Here is a 14110-nt window from a genome sequence, read left to right as displayed (position 1 = left end):
TAAATATTTTAATAGTGATGTAATGATCCTTACAGTTTTGCTGGATCAGAAAGCTGGACCTGCGTTTGTCAAACTTGATGTGAAGGTCAGATCTATCGCAGAGTGCTTTGGATCCTCTTTTTTTCCAACTCTACTGCAAAAGATTTGGAGGTGTTCTGGGATGATGGCTATGAGATACAAAGTAGCAGCTGGCGTCTATTTTTACATTTTAGAAGGTTTTTTACATTTCTGATGTGTTCTTCCCACCAACAGATCTCTCTTCCAGATGTTTTCTTTCGCTTGCTAATTACCTGAGTTTATTCATGCAGACATGAAATAATTTTATCAAAGAATTGCTACTTAGCAAGACAATGTTTTATTTATGTTTTTTAAAAAAGACACTGTGGGTTTGAAATGATTGTTTGGAGTTTTCAAAAGTTTTAAAATGTGCTAGAACCCCATTGTCTTAGGGACTCATGAAAATCCTTCCTGTTGTTATTACTTGCTTTTAATATGGAGTAATAGACTGTAAGGCCTCATGGAGGAATAAGCATGTCTTTAAGTTATCTTAATGAAAGGTGCAGAAACATGATGCATGCAAGTGTATAACTGGTTTGTTTGACTTACTCTGAAGTTAATTCAGGTGTATCTGATTATCTTTTGTCTGACTTACGAAAAGGCTTTCCTAGGAGGCAGAGAGAATGAAGTTGAGTATTAGAAAAACTCTGACAGGCGAAGACCCAAGAAAACAGTAATCTCAGGAGAAGGCCCAAACTGAAATTTAAATTATTTGTGTTAACAGTAAGTGACAACCATATGAGTATAATAAAATACACAAACAACAACTGCAGGGGAATTTAACCTATTTGTATGAGAATTATATTTGAGCTGCACTAAACTAAAACCTTAGTCAAGAGACATGTATGACTAAGGATCACATCTTCTTTAAATTCAACATATGTATATCAAAGGTTGGATCAAAGGTTTAAACATTTATGGCCAGCTTGAGACTTGCATTTTCATAAGTTTACAAGAACACTCTTCTCAGTTCTTTTGTATGTCATGCATGGTGAATTACTGGGTAAATGAGATTCGGTTCAAAAGAGCATTTAAATAAATGTCACCTGAAAGTTTGTTTTCTATAAGTAGGTGGGTTTGTAGTTCAAGTTATTTATCTAGAAGCCAAATGTTAGTAAAACAAGGCAGTACGTTGTTTCCATACAGTCAACAAGTCTGATTTGATACATTTATGAAAAAACTAGTGGTTTGTCTTCACAAGGTGTTGGTCTTGAATTAAGAATGGAGATTCTTATTAGGAGAAGAGAGAAAGAAGTAACTAGGGCGAAGTGGAGCTGAGCCCATATGATTTGTAGTTTTATCATGTACTCTGTTACTCTCTTCAGTTCCTCTGATGTTATGCTGCATGAAATTTTATGGCAGATTTCATTTAATTCATTCAGCTGTTTAATCATCCCTAAATGTGCATATGTATGTATCTTTTTTGGTCATTCTGGAAGATGGCTTTTTTCTTTCTTTATCTTGCTGTAATCCTCTGTTCTTGATTATATCCAACATGTCAGCTGGGAAACAGGGAAAATAAACAACTCTGAATGGTATTGTGTATGGCTATTTTCCCTGATATTCTTTAAATATATACATGCAACATATAAATTGGGATAAAAAAGAAATAATATATTTCATTTGTGGAAATATATAAAAAATATTTCATATGTAGGTATACCATTACAAATGTATTTCTCTTTATTGTAAGTTCTGTATTTATAAATCTTATAAAAACTTCAGGTGAGAAAGAAATTTCGTTTGAAACCGGATTTTTTTTTTCTACATAGCTGTTGGCAGTCATCTAAAAAAAACCCATTATACAGAGTTTGATTTAGGTTTACAGTTCATCAGGCTGTATATCCTGAAATTTGTTGAAACAATTTCCTCCATAAATATTTTCTGTTCATCATTTGCAGTGGACATCTGGAGGTTTTATTCTTCTGTTCCTTATCAGGAATAACAATCTCGTAAATATGTGTAAATAAATAAGTTTCAAGTGTACTAAATCAATACGTGAAATGTCTTAATGCTATTCAAGGGGAAGAAAATGTGACAGGATGGTGTTGATCAGATTTGAGATAAAGTTTTTGCCCTGTTAAATTCTTGATTTGTCATGGCAGTGGATGTTCTGCAGAGAAGCAGCTGTTAAAAAATATGAAGGAGTGTAGCTGTTGACTAGTCCAGGTATTACTATGTTGCTATAGAGTTTTTTTCCTGATTGACATGACTAATTTTGTTTAAAGTAAAACTGCTATGGTTTTTTTTCTTTATTGCAAGATCAAGGATTTAAGTTGTGGCTACTTAAGCCTACAAAACAGGAAGACTGTGAATTTATCTGTAGGCAATAGTCTCTGTATTTGTCTCCGCTGCCACAAAAAGTCACATAATGTTAATATATGTAGCAGTACAACTGCTCCAGAAAACGATCTTCAGAAATTAAGGTAAACTTGTTAAAGGAATTTCAACAGTTTTCATTTCTCATCTTAACATCAGAATTTTTATTGCTGTTACACTGCTTTATCTGGCTCCATAGTAAAATAAAATTGAAACAAAAATTTTTGGACTTGTCGTCTGCCCAGTGCAGTCTTGCGTTTTTCATTTCAGCAAGCAGCAAATCATTCTACTTGCTGAGAAAGCAATACAACGGAAACGTTTTATGCAAGTGTTCTGCTTGGTATTTCAGAAGTCACAGATTATCTCCCAAATTATACTAAACCATAAAACCAAATCTAGTTTGTTTAACCAGATATATTTCCTTATTCAGAGGAGGAACCTGCTCCGAACAGTGTTGTTGAAGAGTACCTTCAGGAGAAGAAAAAATACGAAGACAAGCGGAAGCAGCAGCCGAAGAAAGGGGTTTCTCGTGAAGATCAGGTAACAATTGGAAAACCTGGGGGAAAAAAATCCAGAAAAAGTTCTGAAAATGTTTCTCTCTTCATCTGTGTATAAGTAGAGTTTTAAAGTCCATTATAGAATCATAGAATCATAGGACAGTTAGGGTCGGAAAGGACCTTAAAGGATCTAGTTCCAAACCCCCTACCACTATGTTTCATTTTCCTTTCAAAGAATCTTATTATTTATAAGTATGTAATCTTTGATCCCCTATTTTGATTACCCATGTAGACAGGTAAGTGAAGTTTCAGTGTGCATTTGAAAGTGCTATCAGTTTAGTCACTAAAATCTTGCAAAAGGAAATGCTACCCACACAGAGGTATCCTTGATTACAGGTATGAGATTTTTGCACTTATCTACAGTGCTTTCTTTGGCTCTGTAGCATGCCATAACACTGGGACAGAGGTTTGCATACTTGGCATCTGTCCAAGATGGGTTTTTTAACATTTTAAAATATGTTTAAAGATATTAAATCGATCCATACCTTTTGGTGTTGTGAAATGAGCAGAAAAATAGTTTTTAACTGTACTGTAAAAATAAAACCTTTTTTAAATATAATGAAAATTATTTTTCGAAAGGAGTTACAATGTATGTAGACTTCGGTCTGCAAATATGAGCAAAGTTACGTTTGACATAAATATTTGTTTTTTTTTTAAAATAGGAAAATTTGGAACTATTAGAATATATGAAACTGCCTGTGAAATGGAAAGTACCATTCATTTAGAATCTGTGCAGTACATCAAACACAGTGGTTTATAAGTGCATGTCAGTTCAGCTATGAAGATGTTCATATTCAATTCTAAAAGCTAGAGGAGGTTGCAAACTCGAGGCTTAATAACTTCAAAAGAAGGGTTGGCAAACCTTTATACATATGGCAAGTGGATTTAGCTGTAAACTAAGTTTATGGAAACTTTGTACATTCAAAAGCCCATTAGCTTTGAATCAAAGAATACTAAACCTTTGTTGGCAGCATGGATCAAGGGTCTTGAAACCACTTCTAATGAGTTTATATCAGTCCTGTCCTGGACATCACAGGAAAACCAGATGACAGGGATGTATATTTTAGTAGATCTTAATTTTCATTTATGTAACCCTGCTGGGAACTGTTCAGCAATAATTAATCAACTTCTTTGTAATCCATTTCACTTGTGGAGAGCCTCTTCTAGCCTTGCATCCCTCCTACTTGGTCCTACAGTACAATACCATTTTACATCCTCTGTACAAGAGTTAAAGAAGAGGGGGAAAGGTGTGTGTCTCCTTACAATACTAGATATTGGAAGACCTAAGCTTATAATTCTACAAGGGTCAATTTTACAAAGTTATTTGATCCACAGTAAGGCATCTAATCACTCACTGCAAAAATGCCTACTAAGGCATTTTGAAATTATTTCTATCACCAGGTCTACTCACAAGAATGCTGGCATCAGGGATAATTATACGCATGGAATGTGTCTTTGGTCGATCACAGTTTCATGTAAAAATGGTTAGTTTGTTTTCTTCTGATGGCGTAGGCAGAGATTTGCTCTCTCAGATGTTGCAAGTACAGGGTTTGCAATACTATGGAAGACTGTAGAATTTGAATGATTTGCAGGCACAACTATATTTGAAATTTTCTCTTCCATCTTAAACAGAAGGTTAAACAGAAAATAAAGAACATAAATTAATATATGCAAATAAATAAAAAAAAAAAGACCAAAAAAGCCAAAAACCAAACCAAAACACCCCAACTACTCAAAAACCTGCCTTTGGCAGTGTTAAAATATGGTTTTGAAAGAATTCAAAGCCAGGAAACTCCTAAAGTTAAGATTGCTCCCAGAAGGAAATTTGATTCCAGTGAACACTTCTGGTATTTCCTATTTCTGTTTTCTATTCTTGTTTAGTTTTTATTCTTTTAAATTTGAAAAACTTGACCAAACAAAACTAAACAGCCATACAGAGGTGTTTTACAACATAGGTTGCCAACCTATCACCTCCAGATCAAATGCAGCCTGCCACATAAATTCAGTCAAGCACTTATTCCCTCATGCTTTCCTTTCCAGGAATGTCTCAAGTATCAGCAAGAAATAAGCTGTGGGCTGTGCAAGTTATTCTTATGGTCTGCTCTTTTTTTTTTTTTTTTCTTTTAAGAGCCCCCTCTCCATTCACAAGGTTCAGGCATACAGTTCTTGTATAATCAAATCTTATTCCAGGTGATTAGAAACAATGCCTGTGGTACAATCTTCAGGTGTCACCTGAGATTTGGTGACTTCGGTGTAGCTGAAACACCCGGTGATTTCAGCTGGAGAATAAAAAACCAAATATAAATCAGCATGAGTTTAATGTATGCTGCATAAGAACCGGTGTCTGTAGAATTAATTAAGGTGGTTCTTTGTATTTGAGTCAAAAGCTTTGATTTCTTTTCAGTGTCAGTACATAACTTAAAATATCAGGAATATAAAGTATATAAATGTCAATCAAACCAGGTCTTCAAAGCTCTAAATTCAAAGCTTGAATAAACTCTTAATTTATGTAATTAATTGCTTTACAGGAAGAAAATGGCAGGTGCAAACAATAAAATTCATTTTCAGTAGTCACTATTGTTTAATCAGCTATTTTATTCTATAAGTAGCTGTAAGTTTTTGTTCGATACACATTTTGATTTCACTAGGCAGCCAGACAAGTGCTCTCTCACACCTGTGGAGTGCTCTTGCGCACCTGCAGAGTGCCCTCCCTGCTTAATCTTGCTGCCTCAATGCATTCTCACCCCAGCCCACTCCCTTGCTCTCTCACTTGCCTCTCTACAGCATTTCTTTCAAATTCATATGAAAGATGTCTCCTTCATCTCATTGTACTATTTCTCAAAATAATTATAAAGATGTTGTATATACCTGTTTTTGGTGTCAAATGGATATAACTTCCCTAAAGCCATGTATTTAATTTCAGACACTGGCGCTATTGGACCGATTTAAATCAAAGTTAACCCAGGCAATTGAAGAAACTCCTGAAAATGAGGTTTCTGAACCTGAAGCAGATAATGATGAAGGATGGTGAGTTCTTTTGATTTAGATTTCTGTATTTACTGCTGGGAATCCTGTTGGAGCAATATAGTCTTGCTGTTAAGTATAAATTTAGGGAGTAGCAGAAACACCAAATGTGAAGATGGCCGCTGCAGGCAGAAATCAGATAAAAGGTAGTGATTTAGCACTGTGGAAAACAAGGTGGGAGAGTAGAAGACATTTTGCTTTGTGCAGTTTTAAGTGCTATGAAAACTCTGTGTTGGACGTGGTAAGTATTTTAAAGACTAATGAACGAGATGACAAACTGATAAACTCATCTGAAATGTCAGGTGACCCCAAGGAAATGGGGTAGCACTGGAGTTGTTAAAGCGCTGCAGAAGTTATGGCCTCAGCACCTGCCAGTCAAGCAAGTAGCTTGTACTGTGTTGTCTCATGTTCATCTTCCACCTAAATAACATGCCTTAGGTAGAGAAAGGAGATAAAAGTCATTATGATTTGAAGTTTGATCCTGAAGTCCTAGACTACAAGCTATTAGGTGATAATAAAAATTTCTGCGTAAAATGACCAGAAAAGAGGCAAAAAAAAAAAAACATGCAAAAATGTTTTGTAAGGGCAGGTCACTTTTTTTTTTATAGGAAGCAATATAGCTGGTGTAATAAAGTAGGCTGTCTCTGCCTACAACTTTTTCCTTAGTTGTATGCATGAGCCATCAAAGCTACAGCAAGAATACCACTAAAATAGAAACTTGGCAAGTGTTAAAAGACAGCCAATATTTCAGTACCTCAGGTAACTTATTAAGTGAAAATACATCAGGTGTATGCTTATGATCTTCCTGATGGCTCCCTTCTTGGGGAGAAATTAGAGGCAAACTAATAGGATACCTGCCTGCCCTGAAATCTGCAAATCTAGCTCTAGTAGCTAGACCTGAAAAAAAAACCCTGAATTATTATAATGAGAAAAACTAAAATGTACAAACATGTAGAATAGGCACACCTTTTAAGCAGAAATTATGCAACTAAATGTGATTAAAGCATCCTGCATCTGTTGTGAGGGGGCTTATACATACATACATACCCATGTTAATGAAGTTGCTTTTCTCAGATGAGAAGGCAGTTAGCATTGGTAAGAAATGTGGACTCACTAAATAACTGCTGTTTTTACTGTCATTCTACAAATGAAAAAGGTTTGCAAATTGAAGTGAGAAAATGCACCATAAAAAAAACACCACAAGGGAAGATAAGACAGGGAAGGAAAAATGCTTTTGACATCTTTGCTCACATTTTTTTCCAGATATTGATAAATTAAATTCTTCCGTTATTTCGAAGTTATACATCAAGTTGCAGTAAACTATATTATTAAAATGTTTAACTTTTATATATTGAATGAGAATATCTTAAGGCTACTTGAAGATACATTCCTTAAAAAAAATTTAAAATGTTAAAAAGCCATAGGTCATGAAAGGTAGGCTGAACTGCAAATTCTGAGGCCGGATGTGTTGATGAGGCTAAAATTTTAGGTCAGTCTTGGGTAACTGATCCTTTCTTGTTTGAATCATTGAATGTATTTTAATATAGTAAGATAAAGCTACACAAATTCTGCAACTTTACATTCCCACCTTCTTGCTTTTCAGTGAATCGAACTGAGATCTCACAAGGGAAATTCTAGGATTTGCAGAAAACTTCAGGCATATGAACTGGCAGAAAGAGTAACACTAGTAGTATGGCACTTGGCTATACTACTAGTATAACTACTTGGCTATATAGAATTCTTGCCATTTTTGAAACAACATTTTTACACAAGTAGTGTGTAATGAGTGTGTTTATTTTTATAGTGTTTTATTTGCCAGGGGGAGGGTTTGTGGGCATTAGCATAGTCTGCTTTCATCTTAGCAGATAATCTTGGCTTATCCGTCATTGAAAATATACTGTCTGTGTCTCTTTACCCCTCATGCTCGTCCCATTTATTGTATCCAAGAAGAATGGAGCATGGTATTTTAAAATATAAATGCAGGTTAGGTTTCCAAAGAATAAGTTTTCTTTCTACTTTTGATGTTAATGCCATTATCTGGAAATTCAGCCTTGCTTTCCTTGCTTATATTCTTTAGAAGATAATACTTTAAAAGATAAATCAAAACATAAACATCTTGGCTTTAGATTATAGTTTTTCAAACAACAGACAAAATAATTTCCTAAATTTTGCCCCTTTCAGGTTAACTATTATTACTAACTTGCTACTATTTTAAGTTTTCACTTGTAACCATATTTGGTTGTTTCTTCAAACCATGTGGTCTTACTTCATTGTTTTTTCCTGTCTCAGTCTTTGAGGATAAGTGATAACATACAGCATAAATAGAATCATAGAATAGTTAGGGTTGGAAAGGACCTTAAGATCATCTAGTTCCAACCCCCCTGCCATGGGCAGGAACACCTCACACTAAACCATCCCACACAAGGTTCTGTCCAACCTGGCCTTGTACACCTCCAGGGATGGAGCATTCACAACCTCCCTGGGCAACCCATTCCAATGCCTCACCACCCTAACAGGAAAGAATTTCTTCCTTATATCTAATCTAAACTTCCCCTGTTTAAGTTTTAACCCATTACCCCTTGTCCTGTCATTACAGTCCCTGATGAAGAGTCCACCCCCAGCACCCCCTGTAGCCCCCCTTCAGATACTGGAAGGCTGCTATGAGGTCTCCACGCAGCCTTCTCTTCTCCAGGCTGAACAGTCCCAGCTTTCTCAGCCTATCTTCATACGGGAGGTGCTCCAGTCCCCTGATCATCCTCGTGGCCCTCCTCTGGACTTGTTCCAACAGTTCCATGTGCTTTTTATGTTGAGGACACCAGAACTGTACACAGTACTCCAAGTGAGGTCTCAAGGGAGCAGAGTAGTGGGGCAGATCTTTAGGTCCTTGGATTTCACTGATATTCTGAGCTCCTATTTGAGCTATCAATCTGCTTCTAAGTTCTCCAAGAATTATAGTATGGACTGTTTCCATTGTAAGGGACCTACAACAATTGTCGAGTCCAACTGCCTGACCGCTTCAAGGCTGACCAAAAGTTAAAGCATGTTATTAAGGGCATTGTCCAAATGCCCCTGAAACACTGACAGGCTTGGGTCATCGCCCACCTCTCTGGGAAGCCTGTTCCAGGGTTTGGCCACCCTCTTGGTAAAGAAGTGCTTCCTAATGTCCAGTCTAAACCTCCCATGTCCAGTATAAACCTCTCCTATGCAGCCTTCACATGAACCTGAAGGACTGGTCTTCCTGTCTGGTATTTTCTTCTCACAGTAACATAATCAGTCTTTTAAAGACTTTTATAAAGTTCATTCTCTATCCCTATTTCTTTCTGAGTAACTACTGACATCTAATTGGCTATAGTTTTTTTTCTGTAAGTAATTCATACTGAATGGAGTGTTGCAATTTCAGCTTATGAAGTTGTATTTTTGTTTACAAAATAATACTGCATTCAGAATTGCACTAAAATTAAGACTTAAAATAATATGAAACTACATAATAGACTAATAATTAACATCATATTATTAATTTTGAAGCAGAGTAAATGTGCATGTTAACTTTACAAACAGATGAGAGTCTTATTTTCAAAGAATTTACTTTGAAGCTATATAAATGGTAAAATGTACATATTACATAAGTTGGCTATAAACACATAGAACATCAACAATGCAGTGAAGTCTTCCAAAAGCTATTAATGATTATTACAATCACTTGGAAAGTTACATTTCATATGTTGGTATAAGGGTTTACATTTTCAGTGTCTCTGTTGTATTGGAATATGGCTATAATAACTTTAGATTTTTAAACTCTTTTAATTCAAATCCATTCCTCAAATGACAATAATTCTACTTTATTTGTTTTTTATTAAATATAATTAAAGTATAGCATATGCATATGTGACGCTCACAAATCATGTGAGTCCTTCAGGCCATTTTGTAGGTCATGGTTGCTGTTTTTAGGGGAAGTGAAAGCCTGCCAGTATGCTTTGCTCTACTATCAGGGTGTGTTATCTGAGGTAAAATGATTGCCTTTAAGACATTTTTATGTGTCCACATGAGTGGCCACACATTGAGGTATAATTTTCATTCTCTGTCAAGATAGAAACCATTACCAATTTGTTACGTTTTCTTTTATTTGGCAAACTTCTCTCTGCATATTTGGCTGAGCTGCTGTATTGGCATGGCATATAGCAGACATTTGGGCACTTTTCAGCAGCATTCTACTTTTTATGCAAGAAAAAAAGAAGAAATATGACTCTATTGTAAACAGTGTGTATGGTGTTTGATAATTATTACCAGATTTCACTATGAAGGCATCTGAGGAAGTGTTGTGAAGAGAGCTGAAGAGAAATGCATAATACTAAGTTTTAACATGAAATACCAGAATCTTTGCTGAGACATTCTATTGCAAACTCTACTGCTCTGTGAGCACAATTATATATATATCTGTCTGCAGTAATCAAAATGCAATTTCCCCCACAGAATTCAAAAGTATAAAAATAAACATGGTATGTACTGCCAGAAAGGGTACTCAAAACAATAAAAATGTCTGCAAATAAGTAGACAGACACGTTTTTATAGCATCTGGCTACCTCAGGAAGACATGCCTGATCCTAGTTCTTCCATGCACAAGCATTATTGTCCCTGTGGTTCCATATTAAGAACTGTTGCTTATGCTTTTCATAATTTGTCAGATGTCTTCAGTACTGTTTGATCATTTATTTGCTTACAGTCCAAATAAGAGAGTCAGATGCATGACTTCATTCTTCTCTTTCACAAAGGTTTTACTGGGTGCTGCAGAGGTAGGTACAGATGATCTGGCAGAACGCAGTTGCTCATTCTAGGCTTAAAGTCTTACCAGAAAGACTTTTCACCAAAATACAGATGAGATTCATTGCAGCAGCAGTGAGGTGTCATCTGCTTAGAAACTAATAGTATGACAACCAAATATCATAGAATAGAATGATAGAATAGTTTGGGTTGGAAAGGACCTTGAGATCATCTACTTTCAACCCCCCTGCCATGGGCACAATAAACCATGTCAGCCAAGACTCCATCCTGCTTGGGCTTGAACGCTGCCAGGGATGGAGCATTCACAGCTTCTTTGTGCAACCTGTTCTAGTGCCTCAGGACCCTCACAGTACAAACTTCTTACATCCAACCTGAGCTTTCTCCATTTAAGTTTGAACCTGTAGGATGTGTCACAGCAGAAGACTCAAATGGATTAATTAATCTGCTTAGTACTCCCTCTCTTTAGTACTCCCTTTCTGTATAGGCCTGAATTTGGAAGTAAAAACACTGTGCAAAGGCTGTGCTTTATACAGAAGACTGCTGCTCATCATATTCTTTAGGGTTTAGACTGCTGTGTGCATATAGTTGCATGCATGTGACACCCAGTCAGGTTGCAGTGCCACTTCAGAGCTCTGATTATAAAATCAGATAGTTACAGATATAGTAAAACCTACTTCAGTCCAGAAAGTATTATGGCAACTGCAGATAATGAAACTGATGATGCAGATCTTGTGAGCACAACATAAAATATTTTCCACAGAGAAATCCAGTTATGGGAGAAAAAAAAATCTGATGCACTCAAATATATTCAAAGTTTGGTTGCTTTAGTTAATCTGTGCAAAATATTCCTCTTCAAATAGGGTAAAAGTAATGCTTAGTACTCTGAAACACCCTCCCATCAAGTAATACTGAGTGGTTCATCTCTCTTTCAAATCGTGAAATCTGAGACTAGATGCAGCACTCAGCTATGTCTTTGTCAGTGTTGAGTGGAAGGATTACTTTATTTGTCATTGTTTCTTTCATGCCTGATTTCCAATCTCTTCTAAGCCACTATTTTTTTCTACTGAATGTTTGCTAACCTAGCTCTGTCCTGTACCCATGCTGTTGATGGCTCTTACGTAAATTCAGCCACTGCACTTTCTAAATGGTATCCTATTTTTCATATTAATATTCCTGTTTGCCAAAATCACATAAATTCTAAATACTCCAATAAACTTTCAAGTACTTTTCACAAAACTTCAGATTATGCACGCGTTGTCATTTTCTCTAGTAAAGTCATAAATAGACGTGAACTAACTAACCCTACCACATTCATGTTTGACATTAAACTAGGCTCTCTACTCCTAAAAACAGGGCTTTACAGCTGAATTTCTATCAGCCTTACATCTTTATGAAGTGTATCATGGTTTAAGCCCAGCACCACGCAGCCCTTCACTCACATCCCCCTTCCCTCAAACCCCCTGGGTGGGATGACAAGGAGAATAGGAAGAATGAAACTATGTAAACCCCATACACTGAGATGAGAACAGTCCAATAACTAAATTAATATAAACCCACTACTAATAATAATGATAAGGGACATAAGAAGGGGATAGAATATAAAACTTAAAGGGGAAAGGAAAAAAACAGTAAATACAAGTGATGCACACAATAGAATTGCTCACCACCCACTGGCTGATAACCAGCACGACCCAAGCAGCAATCCGGGCCTTCCAGGTAACTCCCCCCCAGTTCCTATACTGATCATGATGTGATGTGGTATGGAATACCCCTTTGGCTAGTTTGGGTCAGGTGTCCTACCTCTGCTTCCTCACAGCTTTTTGTGTCCCTCCTCACTGGCAGAACATGAAACACTGAAAAGTCCTTGATCAGAGTCAGTGTTACTGAGCAACAACTAAAACATTGATGTGTTATCAACATTGTTCTCAGACTAAAGCCAAAGCACAGCACTACACCAGCTACTAGGAAGGAAAAAATAGCTGTTACAGCTGAAACCAGGACAGTATGAAATATGTATCTACACTTTTCCAGATGGAATACTGGTCTTTTTGGAAGGAGCAGATTCCCTGCTATTAAAATCCACCTGTCATATCCTTAACCAAAATTCTGGACTATCTTCCACTCTTCTTTCTCTGGTGTTTGAAAACAAGCAGAGGCTTCCTGAAACTGGTAGATTTATTGACATACTGAAGTATCTCTATTCCTATGAGAAATTTTACAATACAGACAATTTTGAACCGATGGAAGTTTCTGCAAAAAAATATGCGCTGGTTTTCTTCATTAAAGCTCACCAGTTGCCAAGTCAAGTTATGATATTTCTGGGAGGATCCCCATTGTTTGTGCATTCTCACAGATAAAATGCACAAGAAGGTTTACAAACCAACTCTAGTACCATTCTGGAATTTAAAGTATAATTGTCATGATCAAGTAAACCAAAACTTAAAAGGAGCATCACTGCTTACTACCAGGGAGGGAGGGAGAGGGGTGGAATACATTGCACACTAAACCGATCAGTTACAGTACCTTAAAAAACTTGGAGATGTAGGCTGGCAAATCATGGTGATTTTTTTTTTCTTGGATTGACTGAAAAGGTATACTCATCCATTCACTTCTAAACAAGGTTCTTAGCTGAAGTACATAATAGCTAATAGGTAGCAAATACTGGAAAAGCATCAGAAGGTATTGGTATATGAACATTGCATTGAGGTAATATTCTGTTCTTGCTTGAAAACTGTTTCCATGCTGGTAATCTGAGTATGGTTTTACATTATTGTTACATCTTTAATTTATATTTGATGGAAGATGCCTAATTCATCCTGCTGGACCTTCAATATTCAGTGCAGAAACTGGAATATTAACATGTGAAAGCTGTTTCTTACCAGATGAACATGATTATATGAAGTACATTTAAACTATTGTTGCCACTAGGGAAGCAGCCAAAGTTTGTATCATCCTCAGTAGAGGGGTTTTGTCTGTTATTAATCCCATCAATTCACAAGTCAGGGCTGCAAGCAGACCTCCAGTTGGTTTTAGAGTTTGTGTTGCAGTGGAGCCCAGTAATTTTTCCTTCATTCTGCACCCGGCTAGAAGTTTAGGATTTCTTTTTCTGGTTTCAGATCTCATCACTGGCTGCTATCTGCTGTCCGTAATGCACTCTACAGCCATTTAGAATTTGACTGTGACTGCCAGCAGGCTACATAGTTCATTTAATCAATAGCACGTTGTTCCAGTGCTTTATAACTGAACGGCTGCAGTGTTTCCTGGGTGAAATGTGAGGTGTTAAATGTGAACTACAAAGCTTCTTAATCTTTAAAAGAGATCAGTTTTTTTCTTACCCATGGAACATTGTCATAGATGTAACTAAGCGACAAATG

At 36.4% G+C, this 14110-nt stretch overlaps 1 protein-coding gene across 1 annotated transcript in view; it reads left to right on the top strand.

Moving 5' to 3' along the window:
• CWC27 (CWC27 spliceosome associated cyclophilin) overlaps window positions 1-14110 on the top strand; it is a 127392-nt gene that overhangs the window by 98839 nt on the left and 14443 nt on the right. Inside the window, exons 12-13 of the mRNA XM_065662354.1 lie at window positions 2807-2916; window positions 5857-5960. Coding sequence (XP_065518426.1) covers window positions 2807-2916; window positions 5857-5960 — 214 coding nt within the window. The remainder of the gene's footprint in view (window positions 1-2806; window positions 2917-5856; window positions 5961-14110) is intronic.

The sequence above is a fragment of the Lathamus discolor genome, chromosome Z (genome assembly GCF_037157495.1).
Source record: "Lathamus discolor isolate bLatDis1 chromosome Z, bLatDis1.hap1, whole genome shotgun sequence".
NCBI lineage: Eukaryota > Metazoa > Chordata > Aves > Psittaciformes > Psittacidae > Lathamus > Lathamus discolor.
The sequence above is the reverse complement of the archived record's forward strand: the minus strand, read 5'-3'. Positions and strand labels throughout refer to the sequence as shown.